This window comes from Loxodonta africana, chromosome 4 (assembly GCF_030014295.1).
Source record: "Loxodonta africana isolate mLoxAfr1 chromosome 4, mLoxAfr1.hap2, whole genome shotgun sequence".
NCBI lineage: Eukaryota > Metazoa > Chordata > Mammalia > Proboscidea > Elephantidae > Loxodonta > Loxodonta africana.
In genome coordinates, this window is record NC_087345.1 from 16478000 (window position 1) to 16504091 (window position 26092).

At 44.4% G+C, this 26092-nt stretch overlaps 1 protein-coding gene across 4 annotated transcripts in view; it reads left to right on the forward strand.

Moving 5' to 3' along the window:
* The first annotated feature begins 16507 nt into the window (after nucleotides 1–16507).
* The window catches only part of LOC100670281 (cytokine receptor common subunit beta), a 43610-nt gene continuing 34025 nt past the window's right edge, over nucleotides 16508–26092 (forward strand). The window contains exons 1-4 of one of the 4 annotated variants that reach the window (XM_064283608.1): nucleotides 16510–16707; nucleotides 22873–23123; nucleotides 23725–23971; nucleotides 25340–25530. In XM_064283608.1, the coding sequence (XP_064139678.1) occupies nucleotides 23784–23971; nucleotides 25340–25530 (379 nt within the window). In that variant the 5' untranslated portion in view covers nucleotides 16510–16707; nucleotides 22873–23123; nucleotides 23725–23783. Of the gene's footprint in view, nucleotides 16708–22872; nucleotides 23124–23724; nucleotides 23972–25339; nucleotides 25531–26092 lie in introns of all 4 variants that reach the window. The other 3 variants (XM_064283607.1, XM_064283609.1, XM_064283610.1) reach the window with 3 other exon arrangements.

The window sequence follows — 26092 nt, forward strand, 5'->3', positions numbered from 1 at the left end:
AAATAGTATAAACTGAGAAGAACACATTCTTTTGTGGTTACGAGGAGGGGAGGGAGGGAGGGAGGGTAGGAGAGAGTTATCTACTGATTACTTAGTAGATAAGAACTACTTTAGGTGAAGGGAAGAACAATACTCAGTACACGGAAGGTCAGCTCAACTGGACTGGACCAAAAGCAAAGAAGTTTCCGGGATAAACTGAATGCTTCAAAGGTCAGCGGAGCACGGGCGGGGGTTTGGGGACTATGGCTTAAGGGCACTTCTAAGTCAATTGGCAAAATAATTCTATTATGAAAACATTCTGCATCCCACTTTGAAATGTGGTGTCTGGGGTCTTAAATGCTAACAAGTGGCCATCTAAGATGCATCAATTTGTCTCAACCTACCTGGATCAAAGGAGAATGAAGAACACCAAGGTCACACGATAACTGTGAGCCCAAGAGACAGAAAGGGCCACAAGAACCAGAGACTTACATCATCCTGAGACCAGAAGAACTAGATGATGCCCGGCCACAACCGATGACTGCCCTGACAGGGAGCATAATATAGAACCCCTGAGGGAGCAGGAGATCAGTGGGATGCAGACCCCAAATTCTCATAAAAAGACCAGACTTAATGGTCTGACTGAGACTAGAGGAATCCCGGTGGTCATGGTCCCCAAACCTTCTGTTGGCCCAGGACAGGAACCATTCCTGAAGACAACTCATCAGACATGGAAGGGACTGGACAATGGGTTGGAGAGAGATGCTGATGAAGAGTGAGCTACTTGTATCAGGTGGAGACTTGAGATTGTGTTGGCATCTCCTGTCTGGAGGGGAGAAAGGAGGGTAGACAGGGTTAGAAACTGGCAAAATTGTTACGATAGGAGAGACTGGAAGGAGGGAGCGGGCTGACTCAGGGAGAGTAAGTGGGAGTATGGAGTAAGGTGTATATAAGCTTATATGTGACAGACTGACTTGATTTGTAAACTTTCACTTAAAGCACAATAAAAATTATGTAAAAAAAAAAAGGTGGGGGGCTGGTGCAAGGCGGGCTGAGTTCCTTGGGGGTCCCAGGAAGCCTTAGAGAACTGTGGCAGTTTTCCAGTCCAGCACAGTTCCTGGCCACTGGACCGAAGCTAGGATAGTCACCCTTCTTGATAGCACGGCATTTGACCCTGTGCAGACCTCTTCCCCAAGGCTCCCACTGCACCCTCTTTGACCTGCAGACACAAGAGCCCTTTTCTTCCTTGGCTGGCTTTTTCTTATCCTCAAGAGTTCCCTTAGGAAACAGGCTAACACCTTATGGAAAGGGGATAATCCTATACTCATTTAATCCTTACACTAATTTAATGAAGTTGTTCGCATTTTATGGATGAGGAAATTGACGACCTAGAAAGGTGATGAAACTTGCTCTGGGTTGCAAATGCAGTCATAGTTTCTTGGCTGTGAGTTCTCATATGGGAGATTTCATTATTATAATCCTATCCTTGGAGAGGGAAGGCTGTTATGTTTCTCAGCCTGGACTTTTCCCTCTGTCCTCACATGGGGCAGCGACTTACAGAACAAATGCTGATGGGGTCTTATCTTCCTTGTGGCCACAGTTTCCTGGTATCTCTTCTTCCTCTTTGATTCACTCTTGACAAAAGTCATGTGGTTGGGGTGGAATATTGGGGCCTCTTCTCTAGTTCCTCATTTTTGGCTCAGGCCACTCCTGCCCATGAGCCATGGAAGGAGTGCCAGCTATGCAGTCAGGCTGGGAGTCGAATCCTGCTCCGCCACTAAGCCGTGTGACCCTGAACGAGCTTTATCACCTTTCTGAGTCTCAATTTCCTCATTCATAAGATGGGAATGACTTCATTAAGTTAGCGTAAGGATTAAATGAGTTTAGGATTATCCCCTTTCCACGAGGTGTTAACTTGTTTCCTAAGGGAACACTTGAGGATGAGGAAAAGCCAGCCAAGGAAGAAGCCCTGCCCATGAGTAGCCTTGTGTCTGGGCATTTCCCTGGCTTTAGCAGAACCAGTGGCCCAAAGAAGTAACCAGGAATGCGTGCTGAATTTGAAGTGTGTCCAGAACATCTCAGGGAAGGTGTCTTATGGGTAGTTGGATATGCCGCCCTCAGGTTTGGAGTAGAGTACTTACTGAGAGGTACTTACAGGCAGCTTGAGAGAGGCCGAGAACTTGAAGGCAGGGCATGTAGAGTGAGATGAAAAGAGAACACAAAAATTAACTGGGGGGGGGGCGGAGCCAAGATGGCAGACTAGGCAGACACTACCTCGGATCCCTCTTACAACAAAGACACGGAAAAACAAGTGAATCGATCACATACATAACAATCTACGAACCCCGAACAACAAACACAGATTTAGAGACGGAGAACGAACTAATACAGGGAAGCAGCGATTGTTTCCAGAGCCTGGAGCCAGCGTACCAGTCAGGTACGGCACAAGCACAGAGAGCGGCTCCACCCCCCTGAACTAACCCCGGGAGGGGGACCAGCCGGTTCCACGGGTGGCGTGGGACGCAGCTGGTAGGAGAAGTCCCCGGGAGGCAGTGACTGGTCTTGGAGCAGAAAGAGCAGCGTCCGAGCTGGGGAACCGTCCCGCAGGGATTTGGACTGGACGCAGGTACGGCATAAACACGGAGAGTTGCTCCACCCCCTTGAACTAACCCCGGGAAGGGGACCAGCCGGGTCGCGTGGGTGGCGTGGGACGCAGCCAGTAGGAGAAGTCCCTGGGAGGCAGCGACTGGTATTGGAGTGGGGAGAACAGCGTCCCAGCCGGGACACTCGGTCACGGCACAAGCACGGGGACCTGCTCCACCCATCTGAACTAACCCCGGGAGGAGGCCCAACTGGTTCTCGGGGGCGGCAAGGCCACACGGCTGGAGGGACGAGAAGTCCCCGGGAGGCAGCGACTGATTTTGGAGTCGAGAGTGCACCGTCCCAGTAGGGGAGCCTTGACGCTGGGCGTGGGGCTGGAAGCGGAGGATCTGACCGTGACTTCAGCGGGCCAGACCCCCGGGGGCAATCTCCACACAGCCAGCACACATAGGCGACCCGCCCGCGGGAATCTCAGATATAATAGTCATTCCAAGCAAGACAAGCAACTCTGGCTATATTCTGAGGTGCTACCCTCCTATCTCTCTGTTCCCTCCCCCACCCTCCCCAGGCGGCTTCATTAACATCCGAATAGCCTGAGCCAGAGGGAGAACTCTGATAGGGATCTGACTGCATTTTTTTTTTAGCGGATTTTCTGGAAAAACTAGTTTCCCAGTGATGGCTCGGAGACAACAATCCATATCAAACCACTTAAAGAAGCAGACCATGACAGCTTCTCCAACCCCCCAAACAAAAGAATCAAAATCTTTCCCAAATGAAGATACAATCTTGGAATTATCAGATACAGAATATAAAAAAACTAATTTACAGAATGCTTAATGATATCACAAATGAAATTAGGCTAACTGCAGAAAAAGCCAAGGAACACACTGATAAAACTGTTGAAGAACTCAAAAAGATTATTCAAGAACATAGTGGAAAAATTAATAAGTTGCAAGAATCCATAGAGAGACAACATGTAGAAATCCAAAAGATTAACAATAAAATAACAGAATTAGACAATGCACTAGGAAGTCAGAGGGGCAGACTCGAGCAATTAGAATGCAGACTGGGACATCTGGAGGACCAGGGAATCAACACCAACATAGCTGAAAAAAAATCAGATAAAAGAATTAAAAAAAATGAAGAAACCCTAAGAATTATGTGGGACTCTATCAAGAAGGATAACCTGCGGGTGATTGGAGTCCCAGAACAGGGAGGGGGGACAGAAAACACAGAGAAAATAGTTGAAGAACTCCTGACACAAAACTTCCCTGACATCATGAAAGACGAAAGGATATCTATCCAAGATGCTCATCGAACCCCATTTAAGATTGATACAAAAAGAAAAACACCAAGACATATTATCATCAAACTCACCAAAACCAAAGATAAAGAGAAAATTTTAAAAGCAGCCAGGGAGAAAAGAAAGGTTTCCTTCAAGGGCGAATCAGTAAGAATATGTTCTGACTACTCAGCAGAAACCATGCAGGCAAGAAGGGAATGGGACGACATATACAGAACACTGAAGGAGAAAAACTGCCAGCCAAGGATCATATATCCAGCAAAACTCTCTCTGAAATATGAAGGCGAAATTAAGATATTTACAGACAAACACAAGTTTAGAGAATTTGCAAAAACCAAACCAAAGCTACAAGAAATACTAAAGGATATTGTTTGGTCAGAGAACCAATAATATCAGATATCAGCACAACACAAGGTCACAAAACAGAACGTCCTGATATCAACTCAAATAGGGAAATCACAAAAACAAATTAAGATTAATTAAAAAAAAAATACACATAACAGGGAATCATGGAAGTCAATAGATAAAAGATCACAATAATCAAAAAGAGGGACTAAATACAGGAGGCATTGAACGGCCATATGAAGAGTGATACAAGGCGATATAGAACAATACAAGTTAGGTTTTTACTTAGAAAAATAGGGGTAAATAATAAGGTAACCACAAAAAGGTATAACAACTCTATAACTCAAGATAAAAACCAAGAAAAACGTAACGACTCAAATAACATAAAGTCAAGCACTATGAAAATGAGGATCTCACAATTTACTAAGAAAAACGCCTCAGCACAAAAAAGTATGTGGAAAAATGAAATTGTCAACAACACACATAAAAAGGCATCAAAATGACAGCACTAAAAACTTATTTATCTATAATTACCCTGAATGTAAATGGACTAAATGCACCACTAAAGAGACAGAGAGTCACAGACTGGATAAAGAAACACGATCCATCTATATGCTGCCTACAAGAGACACACCTTAGACTTAGAGACACAAACAAACTAAAACTCAAAGGATGGAAAAAAGTATATCAAGCAAACAATAAGCAAAAAAGAAGAGGAGTAGCAATATTAATTTCTGACAAAATAGACTTTAGACTTAAATCCACCACAAAGGATAAAGAAGGACACTATATAATGATAAAAGGGACAATTGATCAGGAAGACATAACCATATTAAATATTTATGCACCCAGTGACAGGGCTGCAAGATACATAAATCAAATTTTAACAGAATTGAAAAGCGAGATAGATACCTCCACAATTATAGTAGGAGACTTCAACACACCACTTTCGGAGAAGGACAGGACATCCAGTAAGAAGCTCAATAGAGACATGCAAGATCTAATTACAACAATCAACCAACTTGACCTCATTGACTTATACAGAACTCTCCACCCAACTGCTGCAAAGTATACTTTTTTTTTCTAGCACACATGGAACATTCTCTAGAACAGACCACATATTAGGTCATAAAACAAACCTTTGCAGAGTCCAAAATATCGAAATATTACAAAGCATCTTCTCAGACCACAAGGCAATAAAACTAGAGATCAATAACAGAAAAACTAGGGAAAAGAAATCAAATACTTGGAAAATGAACAACACCCTTCTGAAAAAAGACTGGGTTATAGAAGACATCAAGGAGGGAATAAGGAAATTCATAGAAAGCAACGAGAATGAAAATACTTCCTATCAAAACCTCTGGGACACAGCAAAAGCAGTGCTCAGAGGCCAATTTATATCAATAAATGCACACATACAAAAAGAAGAAAGAGCCAAAATCAGAGAACTGTCCCTACAACTTGAACAAATAGAAACTGAGCAACAAAAGAATCCATCAGGCACCAGAAGAAAACAAATAATAAAAATTAGAGCTGAACTAAAAGAATTAGAGAACAGAAAAACAATTGAAAGAATTAACAAAGCCAAAAGCTGGTTCTTTGAAAAAATTAAAAAATTGATAAACCATTGGCTAGACTGACAAAAGAAATACAAGAAAGGAAACAAATAACCCGAATAAGAAATGAGAAGGACCACATCACAACAGAACCAAATGAAATTAAAAGAATCATTTCAGATTATTATGAAAAATTGTACTCTAACAAATTTGCAAACCTAGAAGAAATGGATGAATTCCTGGAAAAACACTACCTACCTAAACTAACACAATCAGAAGTAGAACAACTAAATAGACCCGTAACAAAAAAAGAGATTGAAACGGTAATCAAAAAACTCCCAACAAAAAAAAGCCCTGGCCCGGACGGCTTCACTGCAGAGTTCTACCAAACTTTCAGAGAAGAGTTAACACCACTACTTCTGAATGTATTCCAAAGCATAGAAAATGACGGAATACTACCTAACTCATTCTATGAAGCCACCATCTCCCTGATACCAAAACCAGGTAAAGACATTACAAAAAAAGAAAATTATAGACCTATATCCCTCATGAACATTGATGCAAAAATCCTCAACAAAATTCTAGCCAATAGAATCCAACAACACATCAAAAAAATAATTCACCCTGATCAAGTGGGATTTATACCAGGTATTTTTTTATGCAAGGCTGGTTTAATATCAGAAAAACCATTAATGTAATCCATCACATAAATAAAACAAAAGACAAAAACCACATGATCTTATCAATTGATGCAGAAAAGGCATTTGACAAAGTCCAACACCCATTTATGATAAAAACTCTTACCAAAATAGGAATTGAAGGAAAATTCCTCAACATAATAAAGGGCATCTATGCAAAGCCAACAGCCAATATCACTCTAAATGGAGAGAACCTGAAAGCATTTCCCTTGAGAACGGGAACCAGACAAGGATGCCCTTTATCACCGCTCTTATTCAACATCGTGCTAGAAGTCCTAGCCAGGGCAATTAGGCTAGACAAAGAAATAAAAGGTATCCGGATTGGCAAGGAAGAAGTAAAGTTATCACTATTTGCAGATGACATGATTATATACACAGAAAACCCTAAGGAATCCTCCAGAAAACTACTGAAACTAATAGAAGAGTTTGGCAGAGTCTCAGGTTATAAAATAAACATACAAAAATCACTTGGATTCCTCTACATCAACAAAAAGAACACCGAAGAGGAAATAACCAAATCAATACCATTCACAGTAGCCCCCAAGAAGATAAGATACTTAGGAATAAATCTTACCAAGGATGTAAAAGACCTATACAAAGAAAACTACAAAGCTCTACTACAAGAAATTCAAAAGGACATACTTAAGTGGAAAAACATACCCTGCTCATGGATAGGAAGACTTAACATAGTAAAAATGTCTATTCTACCAAAAGCCATCTATACATTTAACGCACTTCCGATCCAAATTCCAATGTCATATTTTAAGGGGATAGAGAAACAAATCACCAATTTCATATGGAAGGGAAAGAAGCCCCGGATAAGCAAAGCACTACTGTAAAAGAAGAAGAAAGTGGGAGGCCTCACCTTACCTGACTTCAGAACCTATTATACAGCCACAGTAGTCAAAACAGCCTGGTATTGGTACAACAACAGACACATAGACCAATGGAACAGAATTGAGAACCCAGACATAGATCCATCCACGTATGAGCAGCTGATATTTGACAAAGGACCAGTGTCAATTAACTGGGGAAAAGATAGCCTTTTTAACAAATGGTGCTGGCATAACTGGATATCCCTTTGCAAAAAAATGAAACAGGACCCATACCTCACACCATGCACAAAAACTAACTCCAAGTGGATCAAAGACCTAAACATAAAGACTAAAACGATAAAGATCATGGAAGAAAAAATTGGGACAACCCTAGGAGCCCTAATACAAGGTATAAACAGAATACAAAACATTACCAAAAATGATGAAGAGAAACCCGATACCTGGGAGCTCCTAAAAATCAAACACCTATGCTCATCTAAAGACTTCTCCAAAAGAGTAAAAAGACCACCTACAGACTGGGAAAGAATTTTCAGCTATGACATCTCCGACCAGCGCCTGATCTCTAAAATCTACATGATTCTGTCAAAACTCAACCACAAAAAGACAAACAACCCAATCAAGAAGTGGGCAAAGGATATGAACACACATTTCACTAAAGAAGATATTCAGGCAGCCAACAGATACATGAGAAAATGCTCTCGATCATTAGCCATTAGAGAAATGCAAATTAAAACTACGATGAGATTCCATCTCACACCAGCAAGGCTGGCATTAATCCAAAAAACACAAAATAATAAATGTTGGAGAGGCTGCGGAGAGATTGGAACTCTCATACACTGCTGGTGGGAATGTAAAATGGTACAACCACTTTGGAAATCTATCTGGCGTTATCTTAAACAGTTAGAAATAGAACTACCATACAACCCAGAAATCCCACTCCTAGGAATATACCCTAGAGATACAAGAGCCTTCATACAAACAGATACATGCACACCCATGTTTATTGCAGCTCTGTTTACAATAGCAAAAAGTTGGAAGCAACCACGGTGTCCATCAATGGATGAATGGGTAAATAAATTGTGGTATATTCACACAATGGAATACTACGCATCGATAAAGAACAGTGATGAATCTCTGAAACATTTCATAACATGGAGGAACCTGGAAGGCATTATGCTGAGCGAAATGAGTCAGAGGCAAAAGGACAAATATTGTATAAGACCACTATTATAAGATCTTGAGAAATAGTAAACCTGAGAAGAACACATACTTTTGTGGTTACGAGGCGGGGAGGGAGGGAGGGTGGGAGAGGGTTTTTTATTGATTAATCAGTAGATAAGAACTGCTTTAGGTGAAGGGAAAGACAACACTCAATACATGGAAGGTCAGCTCAATTGGACTGGACCAAAAACAAAGAAGTTTCCGGGATAAAATGAATGTTTCAAAGGTCAGCGGAGCAAGTGCGGGGGTCTGGGGAACACGGTTTGCGGGGACTTCTAAGTCAATTGGCAAAATAATTCTATTATGAAATCATTCTGCATCCCACTTTGAAATGTGGCGTCTGGGGTCTTAAATGCTAACAAGCGGCCATCTAAGATGCAGCAATTGGTCTCAACCCACCTGGAGCAAAGGAAAAATGAAGAACACCAAGGCCACACGACAACTAAGAGCCCAAGAGACAGAAAGGGCCACATGAACCAGAGACCTACATCATCCTGAGACCAGAAGAACTAGTTGGTGCCCGGCCACAATCGATGACTGCCCTGACAGGGAGCACAGCAGAGGACCCCTGAGGGAGCAGGAGATCAGTGGGCTACAGACCCCAAATTCTCATAAAAAGACCAAACTTAATGGTCTGACTGAGACTGGAGGAATCCCGGCGGCCATGCTCCCCAGACCTTCAGTTGACCCAGGACAGGAACCATCCCCGAAGACAACTCATCAGAAATGAAAGGGACTGGTCAGCGGGTGGGAGAGAGACGCTGATGAAGAGTGAGCTAATTATATCAGGTGGACACTTGAGATTGTGTTGGCAACTCTTGTCTGGAGAGGGGAAGGGAGGATAGAGAGAGAGGGAAGCCGGCAAAATTGTCAAGAAAGAAGAGAGTGAAAGGGCTGACTCAAGAGGGGGAGAGCAAGTGGGAGTAGGGAGTGAGATGTATGTAAACTTATATGTGACAGACTGCTTGGATTTGTAAACGTTCACTTGAAGCTTAATAAAAGTTATTAAAAAAAAATTAACTGGGGACACTGCTGCTTAAGGGCCAGGTTTAGCAGCCTGAGGCCAGGGAGGGGGTAGAGAAGGGGCAGTAAGAGAGGGAGGAGAGAAACCGAGAGAGAGAGAGAGAGAGAGAGAGAGAGAGAAAATTGTATAAAGGTGAGAGATTTTTAAGGCGGGAGGAGAAATAACAGTGTTGGGTCCTGTTGCCGAGAGGTCAAGGTGGAGATGAGTTCATCGGAGCAGGTGATATGGAGCTCATGGTGTAGTTGGTAAGAGATGATTCTGGGACACAGTGGGGGCAGAAATCAGACTGTAGCAAATAGGAAGAGGGTAACTAGGAAGACAGAAAATGAAGACAGCTCTCTGGAAAAGCTTGGCTGGTAAGGAGGGAAAAAGATGACATGGAAGGAAGCTTAAAGTGGATGCTTGTTTGAAGTGAGGGGGCAGGGCATTTTTTCAAAAGAGTTGATTATACTTCAGGTTCAAGAAAACACACTCAAAGTGTATGAGATATAAGAAAAAATAGGATCAATTGATGAGGCAATGGGCATGGGAGGAATGGGATCCAGTTCACACTTAGCACTGTGTAGGGAAGTTGGGAGATAGACTGGAAAGTAGGGATGCTCTGAAGTTGGGCTTTGGTCTCAGAAAAGTCAAATGGCCAAGGGCCATTGGACTTTGGAAACATTCCTAGAATTGCTTATATAGGATCAACCATGTGATCCCAGAGACTACACTACATCTAACCAGCAAACCAATGTCTGTCAAAAGAACAAATGATCAATTGCAACATAACAAACCACCTCCAAACTTAGTGGCTTAAAAAAGCAAGTGCTTATTATTTGCCACCATTTCCTGGGTTGGCTAGGCTCAGCTGGGTGGTTCTTCTGCTCCAAGAGGCAGGAGGGGTCATTCATGTGACTGTATTTAGCTAGGAGATTGGTTGGGACTGGAACATGAGTGATGGCCTCAGTCACGTCTGGCAGGTGGTGCTGGCTGTTGGGTGTCTCGTTCCCCCCCAAATAGCCTCTCAGTCTCCAGGGCTTATCTCTGTGTGGCCTCTACAGCAGGATAGCCTGGACTACTTTACACAATGGCTGGCTTCTAAGAGAGCAAAAGAAGCTGCAAGGCCTTTTAAGGCCTAGTCCCAGAAGTCATATAGCCCCACTCCTACTGCATTCTACTGGTCAAAGCAAGTGACAAGGCAGCCCAGATTCAAGAGGAGGGAAAACAGACTCTACTTCTAGACGGATGGATCTTCAAAGTCACATTATAAAAGGGCATGAAGGGTGGTTGCCATCTTTGGAAAAAACCCACCACAGCATGTCTCAAAGAATCATCGTTAGATCTGAAATTCGCCTTCAAATATAGGCAAGCATTTGAGATGTAATCTGTGTGACAATATCCTGTGTGTTTTTAAATTGCTCAATAAATGTGAGTTAAATGATAATATATCATTTTAAATTTACAATATAATTTTATTCTTTTATTACATAAATGTGCATTCGTTGTGGGAAAATTACAATACAATGTTTTGCAACATCAGTCACCTGAAATCATACTCCCTAAAGAAAATTCACAGCAGGTGTGTGGTGAAATGGGTTCCATTATGTGGTTTTTTGCCTTGGTTCTTTGGAAAAACAGTTGGAGATATTTTCCCCCTGCCCCAGAGGGTTTGATACTTTTGTCCATGTTGATTGACATTTCCTGGGTAAGCTGTAAACGACTTGATGGTTTGATACTTTTTGTCTGGCTATGGGCTGCAGCCTGCCCTATGATTGGTTTATTTATACGTCTTGCAGGGATTGGTCAATATACTATATATAAAAAAATATACTATAGACTGTGCAAATGGAGTAATCATGGTCCACCAAGGGGATTGGTCAGTTTGTTGCCCTGCTGGGATGACCATGCCTTGAATTTGACAACGAGTTGCTTATATATGCAGCCAACCCCAAAGAGGTTTCAGAGGAAGAAAGAAGCAGAAAGGAGAAATGGCAAGAGAGACAAGAAGAGAGAAAAAGCAGAGACAGAGGAGGCGAGGAACCTCCTGAAAGAGCTGTAACATGAGTCAATGGCTGTAACACTAAAGACAGTGACAGGCTTGGAAGGGGCTCTGAGGCAGGGTTGGTGGTAATGGCAAAAACCTGGTGTTAGAAATGGAGGTAAGAGTGCTGAACAAAGCTGCTGCACTGGCTATGAGCTGGGTCAGTTAGCTGTGGGAGGCTGATGGTAGGGAGGCTGAAGGCAGAGAGTCTTGTCCTGAGGGAGCCGAGAAGAAGCCTATCATGCAGGGGTTGAGAGAAGGCCTGTCATGGGGAGGCTGAGAGGAGGCCTGCACAGCTGAGAGGGTGTGTGCATGGCTGAAAGGAGTTGAGAGAGCCGTCCTGTACTGAAGAAGGGAGGGATGTACTCTCCACTTTGGGAGAGCCTTCCAGGTCTTGCCTACATGCTTCCTGATCCTGATCCTAAGTTTTAGCCAGTTGATCCTGACCCTTAGTTGTACCTTGTTACTTCCTTAAGAAAGCACTTAACTGTAAATATGGTCTGCCAGTTCTGTGTGGCCATTGCAACAAATGAGCAAACCCAGCGGAGAGGCAGAGAGTGCTGTGGGAGGGACGGCTGGTGTCAAAACTGATTAAGAAGTTGGAGAGTGGAGGTGTCTGACCTCCACCTCACAGGGATCAGCTTTGGGCTGTTCTTGATTCTCTCCTCCCCCTGAAATTAGGTGAGGTCTGATGCTGCCACTCTACAAAAACTTTTGGACTTACAATCAGAAATTCAACCTGCAATACCATCAGCCAGAAACCCTCTTTTCTGCCAATTAAAATTCTTCAAAGATATATTGCTGTCTTTGAATAATCATTGAAAATCATTAAGTGGAAACTGAGATACTATTGGAACAGATAAACATTATCTATTGGATGTCTACTACATGTTTGTGAGTACGCTAGGTTTTGAGGATTCGAAAATGAATGAGACCTGCCTGGCCCCTGCTCGTGATCTGCTTACACTATAAAGAAAAGAACAGGTGAATAAGGAGAGAATTTCAATTCATTGTGGTGGGAGACACAGCAGAGGCCTGCACAGGGTGCCATGGGGCATCCAGATGCGGAGGGCTGGAAGTGGGGAGATACGAAGAGAGATAGAACAAGTTTCTCACGTATATGATGACATCTGGGTGGAGGGCTGAAACATGAACAGGGGTGCACCAGGGCAAGAAGGAAATAGGAAACGTATGAACAAATGTGGTCAAGTTGGAATGGGAATTTATTAAAGAAGGGTCTTGGATATAATGTATTATATCCCAGGTTTTTGTTTTTATTATCTTCAATTTGGAATTTAATCCTTTTAAAAACACCTGTTTTATCATGAAATACAAGTGCCCCAAACCACATGAAACATGTTTAGCTTTGCAAATCATTATAAGTCACCCGGAATCTTCCATGTGCTGCTTCCAGATGAGCCCTTCACCCCTTGATTACCACTCTCCTGACTGCTACCATGAAGAGTTGGATAACTGAGAAGTTAGAAGGAACATAGCTCACAAGACTGCCTTCGTTTCTGACACCAGTTACAAGTTTGGGAGGGTTCCTCAAACCACCCGCAGGTTTGATAACTCGCTAGATGGACTCTGAGAATTCACAGAAAGCTGTTATACTCACAGTCACGGTTTATTACGGCAAAAGGGTACTCACTGCCGTCCAGCCGATTCCGACTCATAGTGACCCACATCTTCCTCCCACGGAGCCACTGGTGGTTTTGAACTGCTGACCTTTCAGTTATCAGCTGATTGCTTTAACTAATGCGCCACCGCAAAAGAATACAGACTTCAATTAGCCAAGGGAAAAGGCACATGGGGTAGAGTCTGGGAGAGTTCTAAACACAGAGCTTCCAGTTGTCTTCTCCCCATGGAGTCACGGATATGTTAACTCTCCTCAACAAGGATGGTGACAAATGCACAGAATATTGCCAACCAGGGAAGGTCACAGAGACTTAGTGCACAGGGTTTTTTTAGGGCTCAATCATGTTGGCACTGTAGACTGCCCATGTGGCTGATCCCAGCCTCCAGCTCCTCAGCAAATCCAGGTGATACCCTGGGGACCCAAAGCCCTCACTCTATAAGACGTTGATTGTTACTATCCAGCTGGCCCAGGGACCCCAGGCAAAGACACTCCTATCAAGCAGGACATTTCAAGGGCTTAGAGATGACCTCTCAGAAACCAAGGCCAAGGCCAGACCCCTTTTTAGGCAAGGTTAAATTCTTTACTACACATATGGCAACCACTTTCTTCCTTTTTTTGTCATTTCATCACCCAAGCCTACATATGAACCCTGTAGCTTAGCTTTGCTTGTTTTTAATCCACAGGTACCTTTCCGCTTCTTCCTCTTTTTTCTCCCTTCAGTGTATTTACTTGTGTATTTTTTATGTTGGTTTGCACTTTTAAATTGAATCAGTTAGTTGAAGCATAAACACATTGTTTATTTCAAGAGTGAAATGTGCAGTAATTAATGATAGCAAAAACGGTGAGTTTATGAAGAAAAACAATAAGAATTGAACAGCTGAATAAGGAGAGAGACTAGCAGCTAATACAAGTACTGAGAGAGTATATTTGCTTGATAATTTTAGGGAGAATATTATAGAATTCTGTAGAAATTTTGGACCCATAATATTCCTTACATAAAACAAAATCCCTTTAAGGACGCTATTTCAATTTTTAGCAGTTTAATTTCACTTAAGCCAGGGGTCTTTCAAGAAAAAGTCCTATTTGCAAATTCTCCACATCTTGTGAGAAGAAGTGAAAAGCAAAACGTTAACTTTGCCACATGAAAATTTCACAGAGAACAAAGTTCAAAATCAAGGATCTGGGATAAATCATTTTTTGAGTCAGCCATAATAAAGGCTGTGCAGGGAAGGAAGAAAGGAAGAAATTGCTAAAGACCAGCAAAGCTTCCCAAACATACCCTGTTCTTATTATTCAAATCTCAAAACAGCAGACTTTATAAGAATGCTTTAGGAAGGCAATTCCCTGTAGTTTTGAGTCCCAGGAGGCTAAAATGCTTGTCGGGTTGACTGCCACCAATAGCCGACCATTTTCAGAAGGTGAAGATGAAGGCTTTAAGAATCTGCCTGAGCCATTAATCTTGAGGACAGAGCTCCTTCTAGAAACACATTACCAGAAAAATTTTACCTGAATGATGTTCCCCCTACTGTACACAGAAAGATTAGGGGTATTATTGAATGGGCTGGTTGAAAGGATGTATTTATTCAGGATTGCGGAGATTCAGGAGAGGAGACCCAGGAGCAATCTGGCACTGACAGTGTTGAGAAATTGTAGTTCTTACACAGGAAAATGTCAACATTTACAGTTTGAATACTAACATTTATAGTAATAGCACTGTAGTAATGTTTTTCATTTCTGAGCAGGTAACATTTTGGATTTATTCTTGTACCCAGAAGTTGGTTCTATAATGGTGATGCTTGACTTGGCCTCCTCTGGCCCAGGCCCTGGGCTCTGCTTGCTCAGTAGCTGACTGATGGATGGGGAGGTCAGCAGAACATTGGGGGCTGAGAGGTTTCCAAGGTACGTGGGGCCTGGGCCAGAGGAGGACTCCTGAGCACCAGAATCCGGGATCAAGGGGTCCCCCAGGTTTGCAGAGGCTGGGGCTCAGACTGCAGACAGATAGAGACTGCCCTGTTACCTGTTGAGTTGATTCTGACTGATGGCGACCCCATATGTTACAGAGCAGAACTGTTCCATAGGGTTTTCTGGGCTGTACTTTTTATGGAAGCAAATTGCCAGGTCTTTCTTCTGCAGCACCACTGGGTAGGTTCAAACCACCAACCTTTAGGTGAGTAGTATAAACCATTTGAGCCACTCAGGGACCTAAAGTCTGTCCAATACCCACAGTTTACAGATAAGGAGACCGAGCAAGGCTTAAAGACAGCAAGTGGCACACTCAGGATCATGCAGCCAGGCAGAGGCTGAGTTGAGACTGGAGCTTGTCTCTTGGCTCTGGGCCCAGGAAGGGCTCCCAGAAGCAAAGATGGAGCCTGAATGTACTGTACCCATACAGCTGCCTAGTCTCACACTCCGGGCCCTGGGGTCTGGGAAAGAGAGGACCATGTCCTTCCTGTAACTTCTAAGGCCCTGGTTGTTCCTAGCCATCCCCTTTTTGGCTCGACATTTCTGTTGTGAGCTTGTTACCTGTGAAGCCACCTAAATCTCATGCCCACCGTCTACACACTGCATCCAGCTTTTTATGTCACCAATGGGGCACTACAACCCCCACACTCCGCCCTGTGCCGGGCCGGACAGAACCAGGGAGAGACGGGAGGAAGGCATGCACTCTGGATCCTCTGTCCTCAAGAAGATATATTCATTCATTCATTCATTCCACACACTGTCCCAAGGGGTACCTCTGTGCCAAAGCATGTGCTGACCACCAGGGAGAGAGATGTGAGCCACATATAAACTTAGCCCTGAAGACAGTGTGTGCGTTACAGGGCAGGAGCATGATCACTGATGACTATGGCACAGTGCGGGGAGGTTCAGGGCACACTAGGCAAAATCGGAAGCTGGGGGAATCCAACTAATTTCAGCTAACATTGTTGAAGAGTATCATGTACCAGAAACCATTCCCTCTAAAACACTTTGAGGTTTGTAGACGATCATCTCCAAGTAACAGATGCTGGATCTGAGACTTGGAGAAGTTATCTGCAGGTAATTTTTTAAGGCCACACACTCTAAGAACTAATGGAGCTGGGAGTCAAACCCAGGTCTCTATGGCTCTGGGACCCTTACCTCCTCCACTATTTGGAGCAGCTACTCCCTGTCTGCACGGGGAATTCAGGGAAGGCTGCATGGAGGAGGCTTCTTTGAACAGAGATGAGAAGTGTGTGTAGAAGTTTACAGAAGTTTACGACAGCGAGTGGGAGAAGTATTTCTGGGAGAAGGAACAACATTTGCAAAGTCAGTGAGATACCAACAACATTGGTGTCCACAGTTCTAAGAAATCGATGATGTCTTTGAAGTGTCTTTCGTGCTGAAACAGACTTGGGCTGCATTGTTTCCTCTTTTTTGCTTTGCAGCATAAGTAGGAAGTGCACCGGGCTCACTGTTGTCTGGAGACCCCAGCGGAAGGTGGACCTATCCACCACGGAGAGGTATTGCTGGATCTCGGGGCAGGGCTGAGGGGTGGGGGGACATACTGTGTGGGGAGCAGAGCGGGTTGTGGGGAGTCCTGGATGGAAAGGGACAGGGAGATCCTGGGGGACATGTGGGCAGATGTGCTCTGGGAGTTGGGAAGGTTGGGCACCAGGTCCCCCAGGCAGGCATTGAAATGAAGGATAGCCTGGGGTGCTTTCATTCGGCTTGGGTAACGTTTTTTTTTTTTTTTTTTTTTTTTTATTGTAGTTTAGATGAAGATTTACAAAGCAAACTAGTTTCTCATTAGACAGTTAGTACACATATTGTTTTATGACATTGGTTAACAACCCCGTGACAAGTCAACACTCTCCCTTCTCGAAGTTGGGTTTCATATTACTGGTTTCCTGTCCCCTCCTGCCTTCTAGTCCTTGCCTCTGGGCTGGTGTGCCCATTTAGTCTCATTTTGTTTTAAAAGCCTGTCTAATCTTTGGCTGAAGGCTGAACCTCGGGAACGACTTCATTACTGAGCTAAAAGGGTACCCAGGGCCCATACTCTCAGGTTTTCTCTAGTCTCTGTCAGGCCAGTAAGTCTGGTGTTTTTTGTGAGTTAGAATTTTGTTCTACATTTTTCTCCAGCTCTGTTCAGGACCCTCTATTGTGATCCCTGTCAGAGCAGTCAGTGGTTGTAGCTGAGCACCATCTAGTTGTCAGTCTGGTGGAGGCTGTGGTAGATGTAGTCCATCAGTCTTTTGGACTAATCTTTCCCTTGTATCTTTGGTTTTCTTCATTCTCCGTCGGGCTCAAAGAGGTGAAACCAGTGGAGTATCTTAGATGACTGCTCACAGGCTTTTAAGACCCCGGACACTACTCACCAAAGTGGAACGTGGAACATTTTCTTTATAAACTATGTTATGCCAATTCAGCTAGATGTACCCTGAGACCACGATTTCCACAGCCTTCAGCCCAGCAATTCGGTTCCTCTGGGAGTTTGGATATGTCTATGGAGCTTCCATGACCTTGCCTTGGACAAGTTGTTCTGGCTGCCCCAGTATTGTGTACTGTCTCACCCTTCACCAAAGTTACTGTTTATCTACTGTCTATTTACTATTCTTCCATCCCTACCCTTCCCTTCCCTCATAACCATCAAAGATTATTTTTTTTTGTGTGTATAAACCTTTTGATAAGTTTTTATAGTAGTGGTCTCATACAATATTTGTCCTTTTGTGGTTGACTTATTTCACTCAGCATAATGCCCTCCAGATTCATCCATGTTGTGAGATGCTTCACAGACTCGTCATTGTTTGGGTAAAGTTTTGAGAAGGGCTACACAGGGATGGGGTGTTGTTTCTCATCCGCATTCCTGTTTGGTGGTCCTCAGATAGGTACTTAGGCCCTGTCTGGGCAGGAAGGACATCTGGGTTGGAGGAGAAAGCTTGAGAGTCAGGTACCTGTGTTCTGTCCCTTGCTTTGCCACTGAAGTGTAGGTGACAGTGAGAATATTCCCTGTCCACGTTAAGCTTCTGCCTTTTCATCTTTAGAATAAGGGTATTGGAGGTGACGTGCTCAGAGACCCCTCCCAGCTCTGACACAAAGATTTAGGAGTGGGGGGGAGGGGAAGGGGGATTTGGGAAGAGAGGAAGGGGATACAGAAGCTGTTGTTAGTTGCCGTTCCATTTGTTCCGATTCATAGTGACCCTATGTACAACGGAACGAACACTGTCCAGTCCTGTGCCATGTGCACTATTATCGTTACGCTTCAGCCACTTTTCAATCCATCTCATTGAGGGTCTTCCTTTCTTTCTCTGACCCTCTCCTTTACCAAGCATGATGTCCTTCTTCAGGGATTGGTCCTTCCTGTCCAGAAGTACATGAAACGATTCTTGCCATCCTTGCTTCTAAGGAGCATATTGGTCATACCTCTTCCAAGACAGATTTGTTCATTCTTGTGACAGAGCAAAGTATATTTAATATTCTCCACCAACCCCATAATTCGAAGACAACAATTCTTCTTCTGTCTTATTAATTTTCCAACTTTCACCTGTATATGGCGATTGAAAAAACCATGGCTTGAATCGGGCCTACTTTAGTCTTCAAAGTGACTGCTTTTTAACACTTTAAAGAGGTCTTTTGCAGCAGATTTGCCCACTACAATATGTTTGATTCCCTGACTGCTCCTTATATGGGCATTGATTGTGAATCCAAGTAAAATGAAATCCTTAACAACTTCAAGGTTTTCTCTGTTTAGCATGGTGTTGCTTATTGGTCCAGTTGTGAAGATCTTCATTTTCTTTATGTTAAGGTGTAATCCATACTGAAGGCTGTAGTCTGATCTTCATCAATAAGTGCTTCAAGTCCTCTTCACTTTCAGCAAGCTAGATTGTGTCATCTGCATATCACTGGTTGTTAATGGATCGTCTTCCAATCCTGATGCTTGGTTCTAAAATGTCAAACTAACCTTGCATGTTGTTGTTATTTTGTGCCATCAAGTCGATGCTGACTCATAGCAACCCTATAGGGCAGAGTAGAACTGCTCCGTAGGGTTTCCTAGGCTGTAAGCTTTAAGGGAGCAGATTGTCAGGTCTTTCCTCTTGTATAAATTGTATATCCTGTACATCTTGTACAAATTACATTTGATTGTTGTCTTAGTTATCTGGTGTTGCTATAACAGAAATGCCACAAGTAGGTGGCTTTAACAAAGAGAAATTTATTTTCTCACAGTTTAGGAGGCCAGAAGTCCAAATTCAGGGAGCTGGCTCTAGGGAAAGGCTTTCTCTCTCTGCTTTGGGGGAAAGCCCTTGTCTCTTTGAGCTTTTGCTCTTGAACAGTCTTCACATGGCTTGACTTCTCTCTTTCCCCTTCTCTCCTCTGCTCACTTGTTTAATTTCAAATGAGATCAACTCAAGATATACCCCACATTAATCCTGCCTCATGAACATAACAAAGACCACCCATTTCCAGGTGGGTTTATAACCACAGGCATAGAGGTTAGGATTTACAACACATATTTTGGGGGAACCTGATTCAGTCCATGACAATCGTGGTGTATTATTTTTCTTATACATTGTTGGATTCAATATGATAATATTTTGTTAAGGATTTTTGTGTTTATGTTCACTGGGACTATTAGTCTTTAGTTTTCTTTTATTGTTGTGTCTTAAGGGTAATGATGACTTCATAAAATGAATTGGAAAGTATTTCTCCCTCCGAGTTTGTGTAGAATTGATACTATTTATTAGAACTCATCAGCAAAGCCATCTGACTCTGGAATTTGTGTGTTTGTATGTATGTGTGTGTGTGTGTGTGTGTGTATGTGAGGGTATTTAGTTACAAATTCAAAAATTTTAACAGATATAGGCTTTTGCAAGTTTTCTAATTCTTCTTGAGTTCTTATAATTTGTGTCTTTTAAGATATTTTTCCATTTTATCTAAGTTGCCAATTTATTGGCATAAATGTTCATAATATTCTGTTATTATCCTTTTAATGACTATATAATTTGTAGTTATGTCTTCTGCTTTATTCCTGACATTGGTAATTTGTATTTTCTCTCTCTCTCTCTTTTTTTTTTGTTCATCAGCCTAACTAGAGGTTTATCAATTTTATTGATTAAACAAACGACAAAGAGCATTTGTATTTTCTCTAATTGTTCTTCTGGTTTTTATTTCATTGATTTATTTTCTTAATAATTTCTTTCCTTTTACCTATTTGTATTTAATTTTATATTCTTTTTCTTGTTTCTTAAGTAGGAGTTTAGTTTGTGTATGTTTCTTCTCTGGTATAATCATTGAAAGCAATATATTTCCTTCTAAAAGTTGTTTTAACTACAGCCCACACATTTTGATACTATCGACTTTCCATTTTTATTCAGTTCAAAATATTTTCTGATATTTTGGTTCTTTCTTTGACCTAGGGGTTATTTTGTTGTCGTTGTTGTTAGTTGCCATCAAATTTGCTCCGACTCATGGCAATCTTGTGTATAACAGAACAAAACACTGTCCTGTCCTGTGCCGTCATAATTGTTGGTATGTTTGAGCCCATTGTTGCAGCCACCGTGTTGTTCCATTCATGAAGGATTTCTGTATGCTGACCTTCCACATTTCTAAACATGATTTCCTTTTCCAGCACTTGGGCTTTCCTGATAGTGTGTCCAAAATAAGCAAGATGAAGTTTTGCCATCCTCGCTTCTAAGGAGCATTCCGGTTGTACTTGCTCCAAGACTGATTTGTTCCTTATTGTTACAGATAACGAGAAATAATTATTTAGAAGAGTCTAATTTCCAGTGGTTCCCTGGGTGGTGCAAGCCAATAAGTGCTCCATTACTAGCTGAGAGGTTGGCGATTCAAACTCACCCAGAGGTGCCTTGGAAGACAAGCCTGGCAATCTGCTTCTGAAAGGCCACAACCCTGAATATCCTATGGGCCAGTTCCACATTTGCACACATGGGGTCACCATGAGTCAGGATCAACACGATGGTAACTAACAAAATTTCCAAATATTTGAGGATTTTCCAGGAATCTTGCTGTTATTGACTTCTTATCTAATTAGAAGATAATCTCTATGTTTCAATTGTTAGAAATTTATGGAGTCTTGTTTTATGGCACAGAACATGATACCTCTTGGTGAATGATCATGTGTACTTGAGAAGAATGTTTCTTCTTCAGTTGTTGGGTCGGATAGTCAATAAATGTCAATTAGGCCCAGTTGGTTGATAGTGTTGTTCAAGTCTTCTATACCCTTACTGATTTCTGTCTAGCTGTTCTATCAACTACTGAGAGGGGAGTGTTGAAATTTCCAACTATAATTACACATGTGGTGTCATGGATTGACTTGTGTCCCCCCAAAATACCTGTCAACTTGGCTGGGTCATGATTCCCAGTATTGTATGATTGTCTACTGTTTTATCTTATGATGTGATTTCCCCATGTGTTGTAAATCCTATCACTATGATGTAATAAGATGGATAAGTGGCAGTTATATTGATGAGGTCTACAAGATTAGTCTCTTAAGCCAATCTCTTTTGAGATATAAAACAGGGAAGAGAGACATGGAACCTCATACCACCAAGAAAGCAGTGCCAGGAGCAGAATGCGTCCTTTGGACCTGAGGTTCCTGTGTGGAGATGCTCCCAGACCAAGGGAAGACTGAGGACAAGGACCTTCCTCCAGAGCCAACAGAGAGAGAAAGCCTTCTTCTGGAGCTGACACCCTGAATTTGGACCTCTTCAAAGTGTTGAAGAGCAAAAATGTCACCCTGAAGACTAAGGTGCGCCTGACCCAAGCCATAGTATTTTCAAGCACATCATATGCATGTGAAAGCTGGACAATGAATAAGGAAGAGGGAAGAAGAGTTGACGCCTTTGAACTGTGGTGTTGGTGAAGAATATTGAACATACCATGGACTGCCAAAAGAACGAACAAAAATGTCTTAGAAGAAGTATAAGGATGGCGAGACTGTGTCTTACATACTTTGGACATGTTGTCAGGAGGGATCAGTCCCTTGAGGAGGACATTAAGCTTGGCAGAGTACAGGGTCAGCGGAAAAGAGGAAGACCCTCAACGAGGTGGATTGACACAGTGGCTGCAACAATGAGCTCAAGCATAACAACGATTGTAAGGATAGCGCAGGACAGGGCAGTGTTTCGTTCCATTGTGCACAGGGTCGCTATGAGTCGGAACCGACTCGACGGCCCCTAACAACAACAACAACAACCTACTAGACTGTGAGAGAATAAATTTCTCTTTGTTAAAGCCATCACTTGTGCTGTTTCTGTTTTAGCAGCACTAAATAACTAACACATGGTGTCTGCTTCTCGTTTCAGTTCTGTCAGTTTTTGCTTCATGCATTTTGAAGCTCTGAGGTAATGAAATGTGTTCAGAAAAGAGTTCACACAGCAGGCCTAACTGCTATCCTCAATTTCATAGTAGATCTACTCAAACACACAGAATTTCCAGAAATGAGGCCCAGTCACCAGCATCATGGTGACTGGGGTACCACTGTAGACATGAGGGGACTCAGACCCAGAGGGGAAGTCTCTGGCCCAGGGTCCCAGTCTGAGGCAGATGCAGGGACTAAAGCCCAGGCTTCCTGCTCCCCTTCAAACAGGGTATTCTCTCCCCATCACTGGCCATATCCCTGGGGGTGGGGAGTGTCATGGTCTGAAGGTATCTCATATCTCCTTTCTCAGCTCCTGGGGGAAGAACACAGTGGAAGGAAGAACAACAAAAGCTGTTAAGATAGGCCTGGCCAGGTCCCCAGCCTGAGAGGAACAGAAGATTCCTGGGCAGTGAGGACTCCCAAAACTACCTGAAGTGTAGACCCACCTCTGTCGGCCACCTGCGTATCCAGAGCTGACCAGGGAGATGGCGCTGACTCGGTGGCTGCTCTCCATCTTCCTGTTGGCTCTGTGCTGGGGTTGCAGCATGGCGGGGATCCAAGGTGAGTCCAATTGCTCCCTCCCTTCCCTTGCCCCCCCTCCTCACTGCTGGGCCCTGTGGGTGAGGCCACCCTTCCACTCTATCCCCTGGCCCCTCCTCACTTCTGGACTCCACGGCTGAGGCCACCCCTCCATTGTATCCCCAAGGAAGCCCCCAGAGGCACCAGTGGCTCCTGTCCTGCCTCCCAGCTCCCTTGCCTTCATTCCTTCTCTCCCTGTTCCACCCTGGCCACCTTCCCTCCTCTCCCTCTGCCTGCACCCTCCTGCTATCCTTTGCCTGGTCTCCCAGTAAGGCTATCTGAGTCTTCTCTGCCCTCAGCCCTCAGTGTAGCTTTTGAGCCTCTGACCTCCAGGTGGGCTGCTCTGGACTTTCCTCTGTCTCCTCCTTCTGCACCAGACACTCTGCTGCTCTGAGCAGCCTCCCGCATTTCCCACCTCTGTGCCTTTGCTCCTGTCAGGCCCTCTGCCTGGATTCTTTTCCTGGCTTTGTCCCCAGCAACCTCCTCCTGATGTTCGGAAGCCCTGCTGGGGTGACCCTCTGGCTTTTGGAGCAGAATGAACCCCCACCCAAAGAGTTCTTACAGAACTTGGCTTCTCTTTAAGGGTGGGAACCAAATTCCCTTTTCTAAACATCAGGCTGGACAGAACAGACACCACAGCTGATGGGAGAGACAAGGGACACATGGAGGTGGGGAGGGATGACCCCTCCTGCCTCTCCCCGGTCAGAGGCCGTCCCCCTGCAGAGCCTGAGCTGCTATAACGACTACACCAGCCGCATCCAGTGCAGGTGGGCGGACACCGAGGCTGCCCAGCGGTACATCAATGTGACCCTCTATCGCTGGCAGGACAAGTGAGTGACCCCCGTGGGGCGTGTAGAGTGAAGAGAGGTCCAGGGTCAGCCTAGGGGTGGGGGGTGCCCAGCGGACCAAGCACAAGGAGACTGCCAGGAGCTCTGGTTCTAGCAAGCAGGCTGCCGACCAGGCCCAAGGCTGGTATCTGCTGTTCGGGCTTCTGGGAGTGCTGTCTGTATTATTACTGTTGTTGTTGTTGATGGTGATAATCTCCCATTCCAGGCATTCCACCTGCCTTATCTTAGTTCTTACTGGCTGTGAGGCGGGCAGGGCAGGAGAGGGTGCCCAGTTCTCAGATGAAGGGCACAGGGTTGGAGAGTGTTCCCAGTTCACAGATGAAGGGGGCAGGCAGGAGAGGGTGCTCAGTTCTCAGATGAGGGGGGCAAGGCAGGAGAGGACACCCAGTTCACAGATGAGGAAACCAAGACCCCTCTCCTGGCAGCATGGCAGATGAGTGTCAAAGCTGGGCAGATTCCTTTTTTCTGAGAAACTTAAGGGACCAGGCTCCATGTCCTCCTAGGGCCCTCCCACCTCCCTGTGTGGGGTTTGCCCTTTTCCCACGTCATGTCTCCCATGCTTCACTGTTGGGGAAGGAGCTCCCATCATTTTGGAATGTCGGTGAGAGTCCAAATTAGCCATAAGAGTGATGATGAAATGTCTGGATAGAATCTCTGGGTGGGGAGACCCTCCCCACGGAGGCTGCCCCTGGGGAGGAGTGGCCTCTGCTACACCCCACAAGGCCCCCATTTCACTTTCTCTCTCCTGCTTTCTGTATGCCTCCAGCTCACCCCCTCCACCTTCCTCTGACCCCCCACTACCACACCCCCATCCCTGCCTTCAGCCTGTGACCTGCTTCCTACTGCAGGAGGCAACAGAAGCCTCCAGAAATCCCCCAGCCACCCAGTTCTAGTTTCCTAGATTGCCTGTAACTAAGTATTGCTAACTCGGGCTTATAAGAACAGAAATTTCTTACCTCACAGCTCTGAAGGCCCGTACCTTCCACCCCCTGATTCTGAAAGGCAGGATACCCCAGGGCTTAGTCTTGGAATTAGCTCTAAAGTTACCCACTCGTGAAGCCTTCCCTGAACCCCTTTTCCAAGTTGCTCCCTCAGCCCTTCAAACCCACACATCTCCTCTGCCGTATTTGTCTGAACAACATTTTCTCCATCTGACACGCTACATCTTTCATGTCTAATGTGTGTCTCCTCCCACCAGGATGTCAGCTCCATGCGCGGGAACTCGTGCATGTTTTGCTCACTGCCTGGCCCCTGCCCCCGGATGATCTGGCATGTAGGAACCACTCTGCAAGCGTTTGTTGAACAGTGATTCTGATTTACTCTGGGCTAATATGTGTCCTCTCCTGGCAGTTACCCTCCAGAGCCAGTGCCCTGTGATCTCAGTGACGACATGCCCTGGCCAGACTGCCCTTCTCCACCCTGTGTGTCCAGAAGATGTGTCATCTCTCACAGTTTCTTCGTCACTGGTGGCAATGACCACTTCTCCTTCCAACCAGACAGGCCTCTGGGTGCCCAGCTCACCGTTACTCTGACCCAGCATGGTGAGGGCTTGGGGTCCCTGGCCAGGGCTTGGTCACCTGTCTGGACAGTGGTCACCAGGGGTGGGTTGGCTTTAGGAGGTAGACCAGGGAGTTGGGGTCTTCCAGAGGTGGAGATACTGTCTTGGGGTTGGGTTTGGGTCTCTTGAGGGAAGAGGAGATGGTCTCCTCACCATGGAGGCTTTGGAGCAGCTACAGCCTGAGGAGGTTCTAGCCAAAGGGACCTCCTACTACCCCTGGCTACTCCCACCACCTGCCAGGCCATTGGTTTCCAGCACTGAAGCCTTTCCTTAAAGAACAGCCATCCTCCCTATCCAGGTAGAAACTTTACAGCTTGCAAAACTCATTCATCAATGTGTTCACAGCCAACTTCTGCAACAACCCATTTTAGAGATGAAACACTGAAGCCCAGAGAAGTAAAGTGACTTTCCCAAAGTCTGAGCAATAACAGCAGTGGTTGGTCAGACATATCGAGAGTTTCCTGCACATCGCAGATGGAGCTTAGCACCTTCACCTTCCTCCTCTTGCTGAGTGGCCCCCACAGTGTCCTTGTGTGTCCTTGCAG